We start from the raw sequence: 22,763 nt of genomic DNA on the forward strand, positions 1-22,763 counted from the left end.
TTTCTTATTTTGTTAAAAAATCACCTGTAATAACAGGTGTGGGACTGGAATGGAGAGTCAGTAAGACTGGGTTGGAATCTCTTACTTGCTCCTGCATATTTTTTTTTGAAAAGGAGAAAATGAATTGAAACATTTTTTTCCAGCAATAGGTTATTTGCTGCTCCAAAGTTTTAAAGTGTAAATAAAAATAATTAATTATTAAATTGCAAATAAAGTGCAGTTTCCCATCAAAATTGCCCCTTTATCTTCTGATTTGAAAAAAAATGTTCATTGCTGATGCTCGATCCAAACTCTAAGATCTTAGAATATGTACTAAAGCATTGAAAAGCACAATTTCCTATTTGTTGTGTATGACCCCAACATCCCCCTGGCACCTCCATAAGATGTAGGAGCTGAAGTAGGCCATTTGGCCCATCGATTCTACTCCGCCATTCAATGAGATCATGGCTGATCTGATAATCCTCAACTCCACTTTCCTGCCTTTTCCCCATAACCCTTGATTCCCTTCCTGATTAAAAATCTGTCTATCTCTGCCTTGAATATACTTAACAATCCAGTCTCTAAGCCCTCTGTGGTAAAGACCACAGAGTCACTACACTGAGAGAGAAGAAATTCCTCCTCATCTCTGTCTTAAATGGGTGACCCCTTACTCTGAGATTATGCCCTTTGGTCCTAGACTCTCCCACAAGGGGAAACAACCTCTCAGCATCTACCCTGTCAAGCTCCCTAACAACCTTATATGTTTCAATAATATTGCCTCTCATTCTTCTAAACTCCACTGAGGACAGGCCCAACCTACTCAACCTCTCCTCATATGAAAATCCCTCGATACCCGGGATCAACCTAGTGAACCTTCTCTGGACTGCTTCCAATGCCAGTATATCTTTCCTTAGATAAGGTGGCCAAAACTGTTCACAGTATTCTAGATGTGGCCTAACTAGTGCCTTGTATAGTTTTAGCAAGGCTTCCTTATTTTTATACTCCCTTCCCTTTGAAATAAAGGCCAACATTCCATTTGCCTTCCATATTACCTGCTGAACTTGTATGTTAGCTTTTTGGGATTCATGCATGAGGATTCCGAAATCCCTCTGTGCTGTAGCTTTCTGCAGTCTTTCTCCATTTAAATAATATTCAGCTCCTCTATTCTTCCTGCCAAAGTGGATAACCTCACATTTTCCCACATTATATTCCATTTGCCAAGTTTTTGCCTCACTCACTTAACCTGACTATATAAAGCACATGTGTTTTCACCTGTATCCCCACCCAGGCATTCGTAGGGTTGTGGTTTATTTCTCCAGTGTAGGTGAAGGGATGTTGGGTGTATTAACAAGGCCACAAAACCTGTCCCATTTGAACTTTCAGTGTAAGTACTTGTTTTCATGTCACAGGCTTGTATTCAGGGCCCACTTTAAGTTGTTAGCTTTTTGGGGGTTCGGTCTGCTTTCTTAAGGGTTGTTGAATAGTTTGTGAGGTATTTATTATGTATATAACTTTTTTTAGGAGCTGTTACAATTAGCACATCTGTCAGGAAAATGAAATCTTACAAAAAGGGTCCTTCCCAGCTCATGATGGATGGATAATGCAAAGATCATGAAATTCTGGGATGGCTCCCCAATATCAATGGGTAACAACATATCAACAGTAGGAAGCTGCAGAAAACAGATGCCTGGGTATGAATTCTGCAGGGCCGCTGTCAAATGAACTCTGCTTAAAGTGTTCACTTGGCTGGATGACTGGTTAGAATAAGGTTTGGCGCAGATGTACTCCCCTCTGTCATTGAATGACCTATCAAAACCTGACCTAGTAGGGCTTGCCTATGAAGAATAACCATGTGGACATGTACCAGAGAGGTGCCACCATCAGTGGAGCTGCAGCCACAGTAAGAGGCAGGAAGATAGAAGATTGTATCCAGAGAGCGTGGGGGAGATAAATCACAAAATTGTGTTTGCAGTATTCGGTGACTTAAGGCCTCCTAATGCTACACACGTAAATACAGTACAACCCAGTGTTGTACCAAGCCACTGATACAAGGCAGATTGCAGCTTCAGTTCCCGGTCAGCATTGATTTTGGTTGGGGTGGCAGCTCCCTGCTATAACTGCATTAATTGTACTAGGCACATTCTTCAAAACAGCCACAGCAATGGATCTGGGAAACCACAGTTAACCACACTCAGCTAACGGCATTCAAAGTGGTCAGCCTCATTCCTTCACTTGTTTTGGGGACATATGTGAAAATGTTGAAGGCACAAAATTTAATTTCTGCTGCCTCTGGAGGCAAGTCCCCTCCTGTGGAATATTTTGAATTTTGGCCCCTGCTTTGTTTCACTTTTTACATATTTTGCCTTTTGTCTCGTTCTTTCCTGTTAAGATGAAACACATTTGCTCAATTTTTTTGAAAACCGTTCTCCATATGTCATTTAGGAACTAATAATATTTCCTTTTTGGATCCTGCAGCAATAGCTATATTACGAGGAGAAAATGTTTCAGTTGGCCAATAGCAGAAAGGAGAATCGGAACCCTGTTTCATTGAGATATTCCAGTTAGTGCTGTGGGGAGTGACTGTAGAATGTCAAATGCTGCCTATTCCCTCATATAGTGCATTCTACTAAAGGCATTAAAAACTTCACAATGACTTAGATTCTTAAAGTAAAATCAAGAAAAGTGACATTTGTGTTTTCAATAGAGTAGCCAGCTCCTGCCACAAAACCTTTTCAAGTTGACTCAGCGATAGTTTTCTCACCTTTTTGAGTCAGGAAGTCCTGGGTTCAGAGACTTGAGTGCATGAACTAGGCTGATACTTCCAGTACATTACTGAGCGTGTTGCCCTGTGAGAGGGGCCAACTTTCAGATGAGACATTAAACCAAAGGCCCCATCTGTCAAGTGGGTGTAATAGATCCCATGGCACTTATAGAAGAAGGGCAAGGAATTCACCTGATGTCCTGGCCCACATTTGTCCTTTAACCAGTATCACTAAACCTGACTATTAGGTCACTAATCTCGTTTGTGACTCCTTGCTGTGTTCAAAACCGGCTGCTTCCAATTGAAACAGTGACTTCACTTCAAAAGTACTTAATTATGCAGTGTTTTGAGGCATCCTGACATTGGAAACGATAGCATTTAAAGGCAAGTTCTTTCTTTATCCCAACAGTCATTTTCCCATATCCGGTCTTTATCCCTGCCCACCTTCCTCAGCTAACAGACACTGTCTCCTCCAACCACATTCCCAGCTTTCTGCTCTCTTCCCAACCTTCCCAATGGCTCTCTTACCTGAGTCTTGCCATTTAAGGGATTCTGGACACCGAATACTGTGGTCGGGAATTTCTATCTTGTGAGCATGCCCACCATAGTATGCAGTGCCAGACTTGGGAGGGGATGACATTGAGGAGGAGGGAACCAGTCCTTGCTGGGTTTCAGCTTGCCCAGAGCCCCCAAAACACTGTCACACACACAAGGTTGGCACATATGACAGTGTGCTTACCTTGAACGCTCTGTAATTTGAGATTGGCAGCCTCCAATCACCTTAGCTGATTTGCCTTGTTTCAATTTTGTTAAAGTCATTCTCGTTTTCATATCTCTCAAAAAATTGAAGAATTGTGTACGATTCTTTTAAGTGTCTGATTTTTTTTGTGACTTTATTGCTGTATTTTACAAGAATCTTGACAGTTTCTTTGGGCTCTATGTTTCTTTTAGTAATTTGAAATATTAAGTATGTAGCGTTTTTAGTGTCAAATAGACTTTGCTCAATGAAACCTTCTTCTCCATTGTAGATATGGCCAATCATTTGCAGGCCCCGTTTTCTATAGTGTTCTCCATTGTGGGCATGTTTGCATCCCATTCGGTAGGAAATCTCAGCATCTTCTTCTGTGCTGAACTCATACCCACTGTTATCAGGTAAGGCTTTAGTCAAACAGACATAATCTTTTTGTGTTCCATTTGCAAGATGAATATTTTGTTTGAACGGGATGTATACAAAGATCATTGTGTCTGAAGGCGGGTGGACTGTGAACAAAAAATACAGAGGGAGAACTTTAAAATCTTGAGAAAGTTTAAAAAAAAATATATGCCAGGAGCGGAAGGGAATTGTGACGTGCTCTGGGGTCCGATTTCAAATCCCATTCGATTGATGGAAATTGTTTCCAATCACTGCCAGCTGTAAATAAATTAGAATGTATTTAGGTAGTCATGTTCTAGTTGCTAATCGACAGGAATCTACAGCCCAAAGTGCCCCAATTTGGCACTAATTTTTCAACTTAATGAAGTCATAATCATTGTGTGAAGCTTGAGGAAGCAGCACTGGTACACTTGGTCTGAGCTACTCTAAAGTTGAGGTCAAAGCCCATATCCGAGCAGTGTAGAGAGACTTTTATTGTGTATCTGTGGCTTTGTTGTTAACTAGCTTAACTTAACTTTACTTGGCTGACTATTGTAAAGAGCAGGAAAGGTTTTCATCTCTGTTATCTTTCACTTTGATCAGTGTAAAAATTAAAGTGCGTCAGTTGTGATGTTAGATTATCTACTCCTCTGCTGTTAAATGTTTGTCTGTCTGAATATAATACTGTGGTAGTGCACAACTTTGCACTCTGGCTCATTGCGGATGTCAGCTTGATCCACTTACCTTTAAGCCAGAAAGTGTGAGTTCGAGTCCCATTCCAGGATTTGAGCATATAACCTGGTCTGGCACTTAACTGCACTACTGCATTGGCCTGCTTTGGATGGGATGTTAAACCAACACCTGGTCTACTTATACAGCTGGACGTAAACATGCTAATCTCATTTGCTGTTTTTGGGACCTTTGAATAAAGTGCTTCTCACATTTGCCTACGAAAGAACCCCACTTGGAAAGTAATTTGTTGGCTGTGAAACACTTTTTAGAGAAATCCTCTGAGAATGTGAAAAGTGTTAAATGCAATTTGAATTTTGCTGAAAAAAAGAGACATGCTGTCAAAGCTTTTCGTCTTGCACTCATCAGAACAGTTCCAGAATACCGACAGTAAAGGGAACAACAATTAATCCTGCATGAGAAGAGAGTCCTAATTGGTTGGCAAGTGGACTCTGGTCCCTTATCAATCAGAGTCCACTTGTCAACCAATCAGGACTCTCTTCCCATGCAGTATAAATTGTTAAAAACAAAAAAACTACAGATGCTGGAAATCCAAAACAAAAACAGAATTACCTGGAAAAACTCAGCAGGTCTGGCAGCATCGGCGGAGAAGAAAAGAGTTGACGTTTCGAGTCCTCATGACCCTTCAACAGAACTGGGTGAATCTTAGGAAAGGAGTGAAATATAAGCTGGTTTAAGGTGGGGTGGGGGGGAGTGGGGGGAGAGAAATTGGGGCTGGGGTGGTTGTAGGGACAAGCAAGCAGTGATAGGAACAGATAATCAAAAGATGTCACAGACAAAAGAACACAGAGGTGTTGAAGGTATTATCTAAACGAATGTGCTAATTAAGAATGGATGGTAGGGCACTCAAGGTACAGCTCCAGTGGGGGTGGGGTGGAAAGGCTAGCGGGGCATAAAAGATTTAAAAATAATGGAAATAGGTGGGAAAAGAAAACGCAAGCTCCAACAACTCATCGACACCAACACCCATCTAGGACCCTCCACCCCTGCCTGTCCCTCCGTCCCCACCCCATCTTCCAATCCCAGCCCCAGCCGTGTATTCACTATACCCCCTGACCTTCCCCTCTCCGACGCTGAACGTTCAGTGCTCAGCAAAGGACTTAGTTTCATACTCTTACGCCCTCATCTCAATGAATTTCAGGCTCGGCACGATGCTGAACTCTTCTTCCACCGTCTTCGTCTCCGTGCTCACTTCTTTGGGCAGGAGTCATCTCCCCGTTCAACGGATCCTTTTAACCACCTCCAATACCTCCAATATTCTCCCTCCACCTGGACCCCTCCCTCTGGATTCTTACCTTCTCTTGATCTTTTCATTGAGAACTGTCGGCGAGACGTTAGTCGTCTCAATTTCTCTGCTCCTCTCACCCATTCTAACCTGTCTCTCTCTGAACTTACTGCACTCCATTCTCTCAGGTCCAACCCCAACATTGTCATCAAACCCGCTGACAAGGGTGGTGCTGTTCTTGTCTGGCGCACTGACCTCTACCGCGCGGAGGCTGAGCGTCAACTCACAGACACTTCCTCCTACCTCTCCCTGGACCATGACCCCACCACTGAACATCAAGCCATTGTTTCCAGGACTGTCATTGACCTCATCTCCTCTGGAGATCTTCCTCCCACAGCTTCCAACCTGATAGTCACCCAACCTCGGACGGCCCGCTTCTACCTCCTACCCAAAATCCACAAACAGAACTGTCCCGGTAGACCGATCGTGTCAGCTTGCTCCTGCCCCACGGAACTCATTTCTTGTTATCTTGACTCCCTTCTCTCTCCCCTTGTCCAGTCCCTTCCCACCTACATCCGTGATTCCTCTGACACCATACGTCACATCAACAATTTCCAGTTCCCTGGCCCCAACCGCTTCCTCTTCACCATGGACGTCCAATCCCTCTACACCTCCATTCCCCACCAGGATGGTCTGAGGGCCCTCAGCTTCTTCCTCGAACAGAGGCCCGAACAATCCCCATCCACCACTACTCTCCTCCATCTGGCTGAACTTGTTCTCACACTGAACAATTTCTCCTTCAACTCCTCTCACTTCCTCCAAATAAAAGGTGTGGCTATGGGTACTCGCATGGGCCCCAGCTATGCCTGTCTCTTTATGGGGTATGTGGAACATTCCTTGTTGCAGTCCTACTCCGGCCCCCTTCCACAACTCTTTCTCCGGTACATCGATGATTACTTCGGCGCTGCTTCATGCTCTCGTCGGGACTTGGAAAAATTTATTAATTTTGCTTCCAATCTCCACCCCTCCATCATTTTCACATGGTCCAGCTCTGACACTTCCCTTCCCTTCCTTGACCTCTCTGTCTCAATTTCTGGTGATAGACTGTCCACCAATATCCATTACAAGCCTACAGACTCCCACAGCTACCTTGACTACAGCTCCTCACACCCTGCTTCTTGTAAGGACTCCATCCCATTCTCTCAGTTCCTTCGCCTCCGTTGCATCTGTTCTGATGATGCTACCTTCAAAATCCGTTCCTCTGACATGTCCTCCTTCTTCCTTAACCGAGGTTTTCCACCCACGGTGGTTGACAGGGCCCTCAACCGTGTCTGGCCCATCTCCCGCGCATCCGCCCCCACGCCTTCTCCTCCCTGCCAGAAACATGATAGGGTCCCCCTTGTCCTCACTTATCACCCCACCAGCCTCCGCATTCAAAGGATCATCCTCCGCCATTTCTGCCAACTCCATGATGCCATCACCAAACACATCTTCCCTTCACCCCCACTGTCGGCATTCCGTAGAGATCGTTCCCTCCGGGACATCCTGGTCCACTCCTCCATCATCCCCTACTCCTCAACCCCCACCTATGGCACCTTCCCATGCCCACGCAAAAGATGCAACACCTGCCCCTTCACTTCCTCTCTCCTCACTGTCCAAGGGCCCAAACACTCCTTTCAAGTGAAGCAGCATTTCACTTGCATTTCCCCTAACTTAGTCTACTGCATTCGTTGCTCCCAATGCGGTCTCCTCTGCATTGGAGAGACCAAACGTAAACTGGGCGACCGCTTTGCAGAACACCTGCGGTCTGTCCGCAAGAATGACCCAAACCTCCCTGTCGCTTGCCATTTTAATACTCCACCCTGCTCTCTTGCCCACATGTCTGTCCTTGGCTTGCTGCATTGTTCCAGTGAAGCCCAACGCAAACTGGAAAAACAACACCTCATCTTCCGACTAGGCACTTTACAGCCTTCCGGACTGAATATTGAATTCAACAACTTTAGGTCGTGAGCTCCCTTCTCCATCCCCACCCCCTTTCTGTTTCTTCCCCTTCCTTTTCTTCCCTCTTCCTTTTGTTTTTTCCAATAATTTATATAGATTTTTCTTTTCCCACCTATTTCCATTATTTTTAAATCTTTTATGCCCTGCTAGCCTTTCCACCCCACCCCCACTAGAGCTGTACCTTGAGTGCCCTACCATCCATTCTTAATTAGGACATACGTTTAGATAATATCACTACCTTCAACACCTCTGTGTTCTTTTGTCTGTGACATCTTTTGATTATCTGCTCCTATCACTGCTTGCTTGTCCCTACAACCACCCGCCCCCCCCCCCCCACCTTAATCCAGCTTATATTCCACTCCTTTCCTAATATTCACCCAGTTCTGCTGAAGGGTCGTGAGGACTCGAAACGTCAACTCTTTTCTTCTCTGCCGATGCTGCCAGACCTGCTGAGTTTTTCCAGTATAAATTGTTGTTCCCTTTACTGTTGGTATTCTTGTGGTCTGTCCTGATAAGTGCAAGATGAAAAGCTTTGACTGCATGTCTTTTCTCAGCCATACTCAAGTTCTGCACTACCAAACGACCATTTAAGTGCAAGTTCTTTTTATTTCATCAATTCTTAGATTTTTATTTTTGGATTTCGGTTAAAACAGTTGTGGCATTCTTGAACTTTAATAATTTCTTATCACATGTGTCTTGACCCATTCAGCCTCTGCTGAATTTCTGCTCCTCTTGGAACATCAACTATACACTAAGGTTCCCTGTCCTCCCCTCCCACCACACTTGAAACAGAAACAGGATTAACAAAAGTAGAGAATGTGGATTTGCAGCACAGGAACTGTAGCAGAAAAAGATTTAAAAAAAAACTCGAAAGCTTTTCTTTAAAAAAAAAATGTGCACGGAATGAGGGAAGAATGAAGAAAGAGTGTGACATAGAATGAGACACCAACCCTGTGATAGCCACAAGTATGACAGGCTTACAGGAAACGTGGGAGGCAAAGACATACCGACAGAAACTGGTGCAAACGGAATCACCAGTGTGACAGGTATACACAGAGAAGAGAGACAGGGCGACGGACAGATCGATGAAAGATGGAGAGACAGTCAAGCTTTTCAGGCAAGACAATTTGAGTCTGAGAGAAATGGACCAAGTGAAGGACGTGTAACGCTTGTGTCCATTTGTGCTGAGGGAGGAGGAAACTTGCAGTTTATAAGAGCAGAAATGTCAACTTTTGTTTGTAAGTGGGGGCCATCGAAGATGAACTGGTTTAATCATGGAATAGCACGGCACATTTATTCATGGAATAGTACGGCACATTTAATCATGGAATAGCACGGCACATTTAATCATGGAATAGCACGGCACATTTAGCCCATCAAGTCTGTTAAAACAAAAACAAAAACAGAATTACCTGGAAAAACTCAGCAGGTCTGGCAGCATCGGCGGAGAAGAAAAGAGTTGACGTTTCGAGTCCTCATGACCCTTCGACTTCAACTAGTTCTGTCGAAGGGTCATGAGGACTCGAAACGTCAACTCTTTTCTTCTCCGCCGATGCTGTCAGACCTGCTGAGTTTTTCCAGGTAATTCTGTTTTTGTTTTTGTTTTGGATTTCCAGCATCCGCAGTTTTTTTGTTTTTAAGTCTGTTAAAAGCTTTCCGTTTGTACTTACCTCCCTTTGAAACTGTGTGAAGAAAAATGTTACAAAATCAATCAAAACTGCTGCAAAATTTGATTATTTAACTTAAAACCTCTCTCAAAAATACTCAGTTCCACCTACAGTCCAGTTGCAGGCGTGTGACAATTAAAACCAATTTAAGGTATTCCATGCAGTGAAAGGACAGGTGCAGGGGAAAAATATCACTTTTCTTTTCAAGAAGGTTACAATTTTGCACTGATCAGAAAAGGCGACTAAATAAACAGAAATGCCCACAGTTTCATTGATTTTCTTTTCCCTTGGCGGTTGCTTTAAGATGATTCTCACACCATATTTGTCACTTTTTTGTCACATTTATATCTTCACAATAATTGTGAAACTGGTTTTACTGCCAAAGATGAAACTGTAAATGCAACTCAGCAGCTAATTATTAAAATGAAGCCCCAGACATCCCTCAACTAAGGTCATAAAGCCATTTACATGTTGAACTGACCTGTGTACAGTTTAGCTAGCTCCTATTTACCAGATAATGATTCCTAGCCGCCGGCTTGACTCCACACCCAACTTTGTGTGTCTGTGTACGTGAATATATATTTATATATTTAAAATTCTGCAAGTTATTTCATAGGCTGTGGGAAATCAATCCTCATTTCAGATATCAAACTCTATTCAAAATATGTATTCAAAATATTCTTTAAACGTTTGTCAAAAAATGACAGGCTGTAAAAAATGACAGGCTGCTGGATGCTTAATGAGACAGCAACTCTTTCAGCCTTTTGAGGATAATCTTCCGAGAGCGTGTTATTTCACTTTTCCAATACTCTATCCGTAATCCTTTAAATACTGATCTGAGGAGCCTGCCACTGAGTGTTTTGGCACAGTATCCTTTTCACTTCCATGGGTCTTAGATTGAATCCAGTCCAGACTGATGGCCCCATGTAAAATGAAGTTGGGTATTTTTAAACCTAGTTCATAATGGTGATCGGTCTGTGACTTTACACTGCTACAAACCTGGAAATGTAACACATCATGGACCTTTTGAGACTAGAATTGAGGGAGCTTTGTTTTGGACTGGACTTGCACTGTACCTGACTTGGAAAGTTCTGATACTTACAAAGTATAAAGTGTCCATATCTACAAGAGCAAATATTCCTCTTCTCCATGACCACAACAATAAACCAGAATATATTTTCTTTGATCTCCCTGACCAAGCAGGTGAACGGTACTGAGAAGGTGCTGCTCTGTCAGATGTGTTGTTTTCCAGATGAGAGTCTAAACCGAAGCTCCATCTGCCTCCTCGAGTGGATGCAAGAGATGTAGCACTATTTCAAAGAAGAGCAGGGGAGATACCCCTGGTGTCCTGGCCAATATTTATCCCTCAGCCAACATCAAAAAGGAAACGGATTATCTGGTCATTATCACATTGCTGTCTGTGGGACTTTGCTGTGTACAAAATGGCTGCCGTGTTTCCAAATTACAGCAGCGACTGCACTTTTAAAAAGTATTTCTTTGGCTGTAAAGCACATTGAGTCATCCATTTCTTTACCTAACCAGACAAAGTGATACATTTTTAGCAGTGGCTTCTCAGCCTTCCCCCGCACATTGATCTCCAGAGTTGTTGTCCTCCTCCGTTATCTCCATGCTGCAGACTGGCCAGATCACCTCCCCATCACTGCAGGAGTCCTTCTGTTGGACTTCCATCATCCATCCTCCATAAACTCCTCTGTTTCAAAACGGACCTGCCATGTATGCTGATCCACCTGCACTTCATCCTGCATGCCCACCACTGACTTAAGCCAACTCTCCATCTCCCAATACATTAAATTTAAATTCTGGTCTTCATCTTAATATATACCTGTGCCCAATCTCTGCAACTTCCATCAGTCTTGCATCTACCCCTGCATCCTTTTCAATGTTCTACACTGGCTTCCTGTGCTTGTCCTTCTTCCTTTCTCTGAGTTTGTAGTAGAGCTGCACCAGGAAGAGATGGTGTAGTGGTAATGTCACGGGATAATGCTCTGGGACCATGGGTTCAAATCCCACCACAGCAGCTGCTGGAATTTAAGTTCAGTTAATAAATCGGAAATGTAAAGCTCTAGTCTCAGTAATGGTGACCATGACACTGAAATCAATTGTTTTAATGCCCTCTGGAAAGGAAATCTGCTGGCCCTACTGTCCACATCTACAGCAATGTGGTTGACTCTTAACTGCCCTCTGAAATGGCCTCGCAAGCCACTCAGTTCAAGGGCAATTGGGGATGGGCAACAAATGCTGGCCTTGGCAGCGATGCCCACATCCCATGAAAGAGTAGAAAAAAACCCATGACTGAAGGACCAAATTTAAATGGGACGTTTGCATACTAATTTCTTAAACTTCTCCACCCACCATGATAAAAGAGCACTCTTGACCATCCCTCCACTTAGCCCCATCTGTGACCTGCTTTCCTTCCTGAGCTCCGAGTCTGTGGGTGCTTCTTGGCTTGTTGCCTGTAACTATCTGTTCAAATCCCTTCAGTCTGGTTTCTGTCCATTTTGCAGAATAAAAATTGCCTGAACCAAAGTCACAAGTGACCCCCTCTGATTGTGGTGCATTATTTCTCCTGGTCCTTTTTTGGTCTTGGCACAGTGTTTGGCGCTGTTGATCATGCTGTATTCCTCTACCATCTCGCCATGGTCATCTAGCTCCATGAGACTGCTCTTGCATGTTTCTACCATGACTCAATTGGAAGCACTCTTGCAAGGTCACCTCAACCCAACTGCCCGGTACATCTGCCCTAAACCCTTCTGTTTTTCTACCTCTCTGTCCTCCTTTAATAAACCTTTGCAAAAGCTGTCCTTCCAACCCAGTGTTTGGTCCTCCTATACTCTCCTCCATGGTTCATCATCTCTTTGTAAAAAGACCCTAAGGTGTTTATCCATTAACGGTACAATGTTGTCTTTACTGCAGTGAACATGGGAACATCAGTAGCCCACTCAGCCCTCTGAGTATGTTCCACCTTTCAGGTAGGTTACAGCTGACCTGTGTCTTAACTCAGTTTACCTGCCTTCATGCCTTAACTCTTATTTTAGGTATGGTTATCATCGGCCTCCCCTTTTGATATTTTTAATTTACTATTTTCAGTAGTTTTTTGCTGAGAGTTTAAAATTCCCATGATCCTTTAGGTGAAGAAATGCTTCCTGGCATTATCCTGTAATGGCCAACTCTCATTTTAAGGGCTGTCCCACCAGAGGAATTAGATTATTGACTTCAACAAATCCTCTAATCATCATAAATACCTCCATTAGATTACCTCTTACACTCAACGGATTACAAAGCCCGCCCTCCTAATTTAACCCTTTCAGCATTCTGCAACTGAGATGATATTGGCAGGGTGTATCATTCTGGTGAATCTGCGCTGCATCCATTCCAAGTTCAGTCTTTTCTTATTTAGATGTGGTGCCCAGAACTGAACACAGTACGTTAGATGAATCTAACCCGAGCTTTATATAAGTGGAACATAACTTCCAGCCCTTTGTGTTCCAGCCCTGTTGAGATAAAGGCCAACATTCCATTAGCTTTTCAAATTCCATTAGAACCCCTGAGCTCATTGACCTGCGTTGCTCCTCTCCTGGCAACGCCTTAATATTAAAATCCTTGTGCTTGCTTTCTAATCTCTGCATGACCTCACCACTCCCTATCTCTGTAACTTCCTCCCAGATCTCTGCATTCCTCCAAACCTGACCTGTTGTGCATCCCCAGTTTTAATCGCTGCACCATTACTGTCCATGCCTTCAGTTACCTAGGGCCTAGCTGTGGAATTCCTTCCCACAGCCCTCTGCCTCTCTAGCTCTTGCACCTACTTTAAGACACTCCTTAAAACCTTCCTCTTCACCTGTCCTAAAAGCGCTTTCATATGCTTCATGTTAAATTTTATTTGACATTGCTCCAGTGAGGTGCCTTGTGATGTTTTACTATGTTGAAGCTGTGATATAAATGTGTGTGTGTATTGTATTTTTTTTTAACCTATTCACTTGGACCCCTAAATCTCTCGGCTCTTCCACAGTTCTGAGCTTCCCTTCATTTAGAAAACATTCCAATCGAAGGTCCGATGTGGATGATCTCTCACTTCACCTCGTTGAGCCATACATACCACAGTTTTGCCTTTTACTGGTCCTCTTTTGCTTTGCTTTCATTGTTTTTAGATTTCATGGCCAGTTCGCAAGTAATTTTTCCAGCAGTTTTTGGATGTCTCCATTTTGGTTACTTTTTGTTGATAGGGAGGGCAGTGGTGGTGGACAGTGATGGGTGATCAGTTTCCATTTTGTGTCATAGGTGAGAAGTGGCTGAATATCCAATGACCATTGGAATTCATTCTACAAGTTGACCGAGCAGAGATTTTCCTAATTGCAGTGGAAACCACACTGAGAGCTCATGAAGGTAGAACGCAGCTCAAACAATTCGCTTGAACGCTCAGCCAGCACTGAAACTGTTTAGTGCAGCTTCCGAGTTCAATGTGGGTTCAGTATCAAGTCACATTCCAGAACTTGGCACACAGGGATGTTGCTACTGGACTTTTGGGTTAGACCACTGAGTGTCTGTACAAGATTCACCATCTTTAGTTGGACTGGTCATTCACCAATCCATGTGGCACTAACATAATCTGTGTCATGCCTTACGAATGGGCTGGAAGTTCTGGGGAATATCTGCTAAATCAAGATTTTATCGGCAATGTGTGCTTTAGGTCCAAGATCCACATATAGTTAGATAGAAGACTCATTGAATCTGGTTATCTTAAAAGAGGAGAATGGCGTGGTTGGTCCACTGTCGGTTGGCCTGCTGTCAGTTGGTCCACTGTCGGTCAGTTTGTGGTTGGTCCACTGTTGGTCAGTTTGTGGTTGGTCCACTGTCGGTCAGTTCGTGGTTGGTCCACTGTCGGTCAGTTCGTGGTTGGTCCACTGTCGGTCAGTTTGTGGTTGGTCCACTGTCGGTCAGTTTGTGGTTGGTCCACTGTCGGTCAGTTTATGGTTGGTCCATTGTCGGTCAGTTTGTGGCTTTCATTAATAATGTATCAAATAATATTGCAGGGAATGTCTGTTCTGAGCATTTGTGCTGAATTGTCGTACTGCCCCTCTCAGATGCTGTTCTGCTGATTGCCTTGCCACTGTGTTCCCATATTCTCATGTTTTAGCTCTAAAGTTACTGTAGGTGCCAAAGTAGAGAGAGAGAGAGAAGAAATGCATTTTGTGCCCTTTTGCTTTTGCCCAATACCAAGGTTGATGAAATTTTGGGCAGCAGATTAACTGGCAACAAGGATATGGCCACTGCATTCCAATTCTAGTGACATTTCACAGCTGTGATGGGCATTGGGTTTTGGCTTTCATAGAAAACAAAATTACTTGTGGAAGACGATGTGTAAGAATATAGGAATTACTCAACAAAAAAAAAGTCCAACTAGTTCAACTCCCGTCATCCTCACAGTCGTGTGCGGTGGTGATAATGGGGTCATTCACTAATCATCATAATCAGTATGTATCAGTTCGTCTACAAAAGGTCCAGACGGGAAGTGAGGAAAACTCCAATGTTGGAAAATTTTTTCCTTAAACAAAAGGACCAAAGTCACCTACTTCCCCCAAGAACGCTACGTATATCATGTCTCGAATTACTCAGACTGTACCCCAAAATATAATTCTCTGTACAAAAGCCAGCTAATTCAAAGCTGAGTGAATCAATACTATCCCTTTCAACCATCTCCTGAGGAAGCCTGTTCCGAAAACCAATCACGCGCTTCATGAAACAGCCTCGGGGGGGGCTGTCAGGATCTTGCTCATGATGGTGGACCTTGTCAGATCTGGGACATGGGGGCCCTCCCCATGGTAACAGCAGGACCTCGTTTAAATAAAACTATCATCCAACAGCCGGCCAGATTCACTACCTGACCATCGAGCAGGAGTGGGAAAGTTGCCACAGGAGCCCACGGCCAGACGCCTATAGGAATGGTCCTCGGCAGTCAATGGGCTGACAAGGTCCTTTGACTAGACCCAAGTATCAGGGGAGCTGGGGTTATTCCCTCCTCAGGATCACATGGATTTCTGGAAGAACCAGGGAATGCTAGGGTTGGGGGGGCTTAAGGACTCCTTACAGGGCTGGGGGTGGGGGTGGGGTGGGGGTTACGCTTTGGCTCCTCGTTCATAAGGAGTTCAGAGCAGGTCGAAGGTTTTAAAACTCATCTAGGCCTCTTTTGGCCAGTCAGTTCCTCCTGCCATGTTAGTGTTGGGAAGCAGACAGTGAGGTACTCGCCTGTGGAGACCAAGACCAACTACTTTGCGGCCCCAATTACATCATGATGCTGCGACTTTTGAATCTTAAATAGGACCCCACCTGCTTTTAGTGGGAACCTCCTTGATGGCCTGAGTTAACATCTTTAATGTTGTTGTTATCAGCAATGTGGCAGGATTTTTGAAAATTTTAACCCCTCTCCTGTCTGGGGTGGGAGGATTGGGGAGGTGGGGTGTGGTTAGGCAGGGATTGAAATCAACGACATGTTTTAACTTGCACTGCTTCAAGTGCAGCCTGTGTCCCCTGGACAAGGTAAGCTGGCTTGGTGTGCTCTACGTTTTCCAGTCCTCTTAGGGTCATTAAAAACAATACTTTTATCGCCTGTCATATTCCAGAATGTGCCTCAATCGAACCCCTCCATCCCCGTCATCATTCTGCTTGTTCTCTTCTGGTTTTAACACTGGTTAAAAAAAATCTTGAATTCCTTTATAATATAAAAAGAGCATCATGGGTGCAGCCACTTTAAAAGCTGTGCACAGGAGGCTGTGTTTCTCCCCCACCCCACCCCACCCCCTGAGCTGTAGGTTGTTTTCTGAGGGATCAGCATTTCTTTTTTTGAAGCTCTCTTTCAGCCGTTTTGAATTTGCTGGGTTGTTGTGTACAGCATTTCCAGTGGTATACAATGGCAAACAATCCTGTTTAGATGTAACCAGACAGCTGACTGGGTCCCTATAAGCATTAATCTAGTAAAATCTTATTTACCCTTTAGCATTTGCTCTTAACCCCCTGAAGGTTGATTTGATAGTAAAGTGCAAGCTACTTATGGCAGAATAATCTGTGCTGATATGATTTATCCAATTTAGTTGATGCTGTTTTGTTAGGTCACGTACATTAATATTAAAAAACCCAATATATGCATAGTTATATTTCATTAGCATGTACTTCTTTCCATTAGCAATGTACTTTGTTATATACAAATTCACATGGATTAATCTCCAGCCAGTGCCAGAGGGAGAGAGTCAGCTGTGTATTTTTAATGCTTCCACAATGTGACTAATTTCTTCCATTCATGACATCCTGAAAACTGTTGTTGACAGTGCATACCACAATCTTTCACTTTCCCTGTCCTGTCGTTCCTCTCCTCACATGAAGCCATGGTCAGCAATTCCAACAGTAATCCTGCAACAGCTTCAAATTTATTTTGTCACACCTTTTTTTAAAAAATGCACATAATCCGGGCAGTTTTGTGTGTAATTTTGGACAGCAGCTCTGTGGGCAAACCAGTTATCTTGCCTGTGCAGAGCTGAAACACACACTGTGTTCAACATGCACTTGGCTGGCGGATGCCTGGTCCCATCTGATTTGTTTGGACAAATTACATCCCCCATAATTGCAGCAACTTTCTGCTAGCTGGCCTTCAACTGGTGCATACAAATGTAGTTGGGGGTGAGGTGGGGGGTGGGTGCGGTAAGGCCTGTAAACAGCTGACTTTAAATCTAGCCATAGGAACAGGAGGAGGCCAATTAGCCCCTCAAGCCTATTCTGTCATTCAATGAAGTTGTGGCTCAGCTGCGACCTGTATCTATAAACCTGCCTTTGCCGCCCTGTACCTTTTACATACGAACTGAGGAACATATGAAATAGGAGCAGATGTAGGCCATGCAGCCCCTCAAGCCTGTTTAAAATGTTTAAATTAACAGTTGATAGAGGCATCAATTGCCATTTGTGGATGAGAGTTCCAAACTTTAACCATCCTCTGCATGAGAAAGTGTTTCCTAATTTCACTCCTGAATGGCCTGACTCTAATTATTAGACTGTGCACCTTAGTTATAGACTCCCTAAAAAATAGTGGTAAAAAAATACAACCCTGGGTGTGTGTAATTCCCCCCCCCACCCACAACAATAATTTAACCCTTAATGTCCAGGCATCATCCTGGTAACTCTACACTTCACTCCCTCCAAGACCAATATATCTCACTAAGGTGTAGTGCCCAAAATTGCTCAGTACTCCAGGTGTGGTCTAACCATGGTTTTGTATAACTGAAGCATGACTTCTAACCCTTTGTATTCTCGTCCTCATTCCATTAGTCTATTTGATTATTTTCTATACCAGTTGATGACATTTTTATGAGCTACGGACCTGAAATCATGTTGAAAATCCACCATTTCTAACTTCTCACTGCTCCAAAATTACCCTGGTCAAAAATTTGCCCCCGTCAGGGGTGGTGGGGTGGGGGGGGTGGTGGGTGGTTGTGCAGGGGTGGGCATGAACCTGATTGGGGTCGCGCCGCCATTTTATGTGGACAGGGCAGTTAAGGCCCGGAAGCGCTTAGTGGGCTGTGTGTGTGTGTGTGTTGGGGGGGGGGGTTCCCTGAGTCAGGGCCTGCACTCCTTCACACATGCGCGTGGAAGAGACAGAAATCCCCCTGAGACACAGAGCTGCCTCAGGGAGACACACAGCTACCTCAGGGAGGCTAAGCTCGGAATGAAAGATTTCATTAAAGACCGAGAAAAATTATTTAGACGTGTCCCCTGATGTGACAGCGTCACATGAGCTGGGACACGTTTATCAAATGTTTGAAAAAATGTTTATTTAATTAATAAACCCTTCGTGAAATCCCATTCCGCCCGTGGATGAGGTTCCATAAAAAATGCAAAGGCCGCCTGGGCTCTTCACCTGCACCCCCCCACCCCCACCCACCAACAACCTTTAAGGTTCGACAGGCATCACTCTTAACTACCTTAATTACTTTCTTAATGGCCTTAAAAGGTCTTTGACAGGTCGGCGGGTGCGCAGTTGACTCAGCTGCACGTCCACCGAACTGAAAATCTAAATGACGTGTGGGTGACGTCGGGAAATCTACCCGATGCCACCACGCGTCATTTTACACATCGGCGAGCGGACCCCCACCCCCACTCGCCAACCCGAAAATTCTACCCCCTGCTCTATCCTTTTGGATATCCAAACTGGATGACCTTACACTTGCCTCCATTGAAATCCATTTGCCACAGTCTTGCCCATTCACTTTAATCTGTCAATTTCTTTGTAATTTTACACTTTGGTCGACAACGCTTAGAATGCCACCAATTCTTTGTGTCATCAGCAAATTTAGATTATGGCTTTCTATCCCGTCAACCAAGTTATTAATAATTACATTGAAGAGCTGAGGCCCTAACACAGATCCTTGCAGGACACCACTTGTCACCTCTTGCCAATGAGAGTATCTGCCTATTATTCTTATTCTCTGTCTCTTTCACAGCCAATTTCCTAATGAGGGTAAGAATTTCCCTTCAATTCCATGAACTTCAACTTTGGCTCACAGCCTCTTATAAACTGCTTTCTGCAAGTCTATACAGATGCCATCCATAGACGTTCCCATGTGTTAATTATATTTTAATTGTATTTAATTGTATGCAGATGATGGGCATTATCTGGGCAATCACTTTTGCCCCTTTTAAAAAGAAACAGACAAACTGAGAGTTAAGATGTACATGTTTGTAATGTGGATCTCTGCAAATATATGCTTATAAAACTGTACAAAGATTGGCAGCAGCTCTCCTGTTCACCACCTGGCTTTCTGGAATATAGCAACCTGCCCACCACTTTGGTCACCTCTTCAAAAAAAAATGAGCCACCTTTACAAATCCATACTGGCTTTCTCTGATTAGCCAATGATTTTTAAGGTATACAGTGACCCTATACAGTGATACAGTGACCCTATCCTTAATTAGATGCTCGAGCAATTTTCTGACAACCAATGTTAGGCAAACTGGTCTATCATTCCCTGTTCTCCCTCTGCTGCCTTTCTTAAGCAACAGAGTGAGATACACAATTTTCCAATCTAAAGCAATGGTTCCAGTGTTGAGATAACTTTGCAGATACCCTAACTATAGTCTTCCAATGGTTCTCACCTACTTTAAAACCCTGGGATAGAAACTGGTCCTCGGAACTTGTCACCCTTTTTAGTGCAATTATTTTCTCCATTGCTGTTAATTCCTAAGAACTTTGGTTTCAAACTTTTGAACTGATCCGTCATATAAATGTCCCATGCATCCAGCCTTCCACAGTGGGCAAACAGGGTATTGCTGCTGTGACAGCTGGTGACTGCAGGTCTCCTGTTAAAATGAGGGGAAAATAATGACCCAGTAGCAACTATAAGAAAACAGTTAAAATACCAGCAATACCAAACTGAGGCAGGTCTGTTGGCTACAGTATATTCTGGTCCTGAATGGTGAAATTCTTTCTGGCTAAACACCACTCTGATGAAATGAGAACTGTCCTGATAGCTTTGTTCCATTTGCGATTTATTGGATGATTTATTCTGTTTTACAAAGTGAGAGGTAGTCATTGAGTACATAACTAATAAGCTTGCGGACTGGGTTTTAGGTTAATGTGTCCTGAACACTCTGGCTCACTTGGTTTGAACTGTTTCTGCCTTGGATCTATTGACTAGAACCAATAAGGAAGGCCATAGAAGACCAATGTGAATTTACAGAGCGTCCTGTGTTAACCTGACTTTCCTTTTGTCTCTCAGGGGTGGAGGATTGGGCCTGGTTTTGGCTAGCGCTGGATTTGGTCAGTTAACAGCACCAATCATGGAGCTTCACAACCAGAAAGGTTACTTCTTGCATCATGTGATCTTTGCTTGCTGCACTGTGATCTGCATCATTTGTATTCTGCTCCTGCCTGAAAGCAAAGGACAAAACCTGCCTGAAAGTATAGACGATGGGGATAACTACACCAGGCAGCCATTCATCCCTCCCAAAAAGGTTGAGCAGCCACTACTCTCAAACAATACTGAACTCAAGGATTACTCTGGCCTTACTGAAAACCCAATCTCTGAGCTGACAGCTGAGAGCACCACAGCCAATGGCACTAGGTCTAAATGATTTTATTTAATGTTTACAGTTAAGTGTTTTGCACAAGTACATCCAACAGTGGGTTTTCTTTTGTGAAGGGATAATTAATTAAGTGGCTGCTTTTGCAGAGATGCTTTAGTTATGGACAGGGCACCTTTTAAAGACTATAACAGAGTTTGCTCTCCCTGACACCAATGGAATAGCAGTTTAACGATTGTCAAATAACACGAAGAGAGATTAGGAACTTCTCGAGCACTTTCGGATGCCTGGAACACACTGGGTCAGCACAGAGCGGAAGATGATGCACTACACCTGAAGGAGAATAAAACATCAGGAAGGACTGTGCTGAGCAAGCTGCTGTGCCACTGAAGAAGGTCAAAGGTTTGTGTCCAAAGTACTGAGTGGGACATCAGGATGAACTACAGCTTGACCTGGCTGCATGGGGTTCCCCCCCTTGCATCCTTTCCTTTTCCCCACTGCTGCACCCTCCCCCGCCCCACACACCCCTCGCTATTGGCCGAGTCAATAATCTATTGTGCTGTGATTTTAAACGTAGGGCTCAAAATTACTTCCTATTTGACAAACTAATCTAAGGCAATTTTTTTCTGCGTTGTGTAAACCCCCTATTAACAGCTTTTGCCAGCTGTTAATCTGATTAAGGAACTGATGGACTGTGCTAATATTTGTGGTTTTAATGCCAGTATTTCCCCTCTCCTTTCTCCCATTTTTATCAGGTCTTTAATTGTAAATTACAGTGGTGTTTTGTTTTGTAACTTCTAGGCTGTGGTATACTATTAATCACATTTTACAAAAATATGTACAGTTATAATTTATACGTAAGTGTTAAAAGCATGAATTGAGTTTTTAGATGGTTTCTCCCCCTGTTTTTCTCCCCCCCACCCCTCCCCTACACTATTTGTATTTTGTTTGCTAGTGGCTTAAAGTGTCACTAGTTACACCGTCACTACCAATATAATTTTTCACTAACCGTAAATCACCAGGATGACCCAGGTATTTTTCACCTGTTTCTGTTCACTCAGATCAAGGTTAAACACCAAGGCACCCAAGTTGCCCTGACACTGTGACATTGGCTACCGCTGCATTTTTAAATCAACCAACGTCATGTCTGAACCCTAGACACATATCCTTAAAGAGCCGCATATTACATCTACCTAGTGAATATTTTAAAATGGAAATAAAGTAATTTTCATTGTTCACTTTATATCTGATTTGTATACCTCCTTCAATAGAAGAAGGGCAGCTATGGGTTAAGTAAGAGGCCTGTAACTCAGACTTGCCATTATTGCACACCTTTTTAGATATGGGGAAAGAAACACCATGGGGAGATGATCGTGGGCTAGTAGATGATAAATGGGAATGGGCGGAGATAGAGTTCTTCACGTTTGTGCTGAGCAAAGAGAAAGAGAAGAATGTTGAGGAAGCGGCAAAACCTTAATTGCTTAAAAAGTGAGATAAGGAAACTGCGGTGAAGAACAGGAAAGTTCTAATGAGAGGTTAGTTAAGCTAGTGGAGTACAAGGTCCCCTGACCTGACTGGACGAATCCAAGTATCCTGTGGGGGGAAATGGGTAGTCGATGCCCTAGAAATGATATTGTAAGATTCGATTCTAAGTAAGTGTGGCCAATGGAAAACCAAATTTCAAAAAGACGGACAGAGCATGCCAGGGTAATTGGAGGTAAGTTTCAAACCATAACCTCTGCCTCAGTGTTTTTTTTGGACAGCAGTTGTTTTTTTGATTCTCCTTTGCATTTAGACCACCTCTCGACACACCTTTTTGTTCTTTCTTTACTTATCCCATTTCCATCTCCTTTTGCCTCGCACCATCATCTCTCTTTTGTCATTTAATCCTTCCTGCCTTCGACCACATAATGAACCTTCCTTTTCATTCTCTCTTCCCGACCCCACCAACCCCCTACATCATCACCACCACTTCTGTCTTCCCCTGCCTAGCTGGAAAAACTAGTACATCTCTAAGCACTTCCAGTTAACTGTGTGTGTGTGTGTGTGTGTGTGTGTGTGTGTGTGTGTGTGTGTGTCTCTCTCTCTCCACAGATGCTGCCAGACCTGCTGAGAATTTCCAGCCTTTTATTCCAAATTTCCAGCATCTGCAGTATTTTGCTTTTG

General features: G+C 43.6%; 1 protein-coding gene across 2 annotated transcripts in view; it reads left to right on the forward strand.

The window, feature by feature from the left end:
* LOC121276371 (solute carrier family 22 member 23-like) overlaps nucleotides 1-21,840 on the forward strand; it is a 103,351-nt gene extending 81,511 nt beyond the window's left edge. The window contains exons 8-9 of one of the 2 annotated variants that reach the window (XM_041184699.1): nucleotides 3,769-3,892; nucleotides 20,294-21,840. In XM_041184699.1, coding sequence (XP_041040633.1) covers nucleotides 3,769-3,892; nucleotides 20,294-20,648 — 479 coding nt within the window. In that variant the 3' untranslated portion in view covers nucleotides 20,649-21,840. The remainder of the gene's footprint in view (nucleotides 1-3,768; nucleotides 3,893-20,293) is intronic. The other variant, XM_041184700.1, reaches the window with a different exon arrangement.
* Nucleotides 21,841-22,763: the final 923 nt, after the last annotated feature.

The sequence above is a fragment of the Carcharodon carcharias genome, chromosome 3, assembly GCF_017639515.1.
Source record: "Carcharodon carcharias isolate sCarCar2 chromosome 3, sCarCar2.pri, whole genome shotgun sequence".
Classification (NCBI taxonomy): domain Eukaryota; kingdom Metazoa; phylum Chordata; class Chondrichthyes; order Lamniformes; family Lamnidae; genus Carcharodon; species Carcharodon carcharias.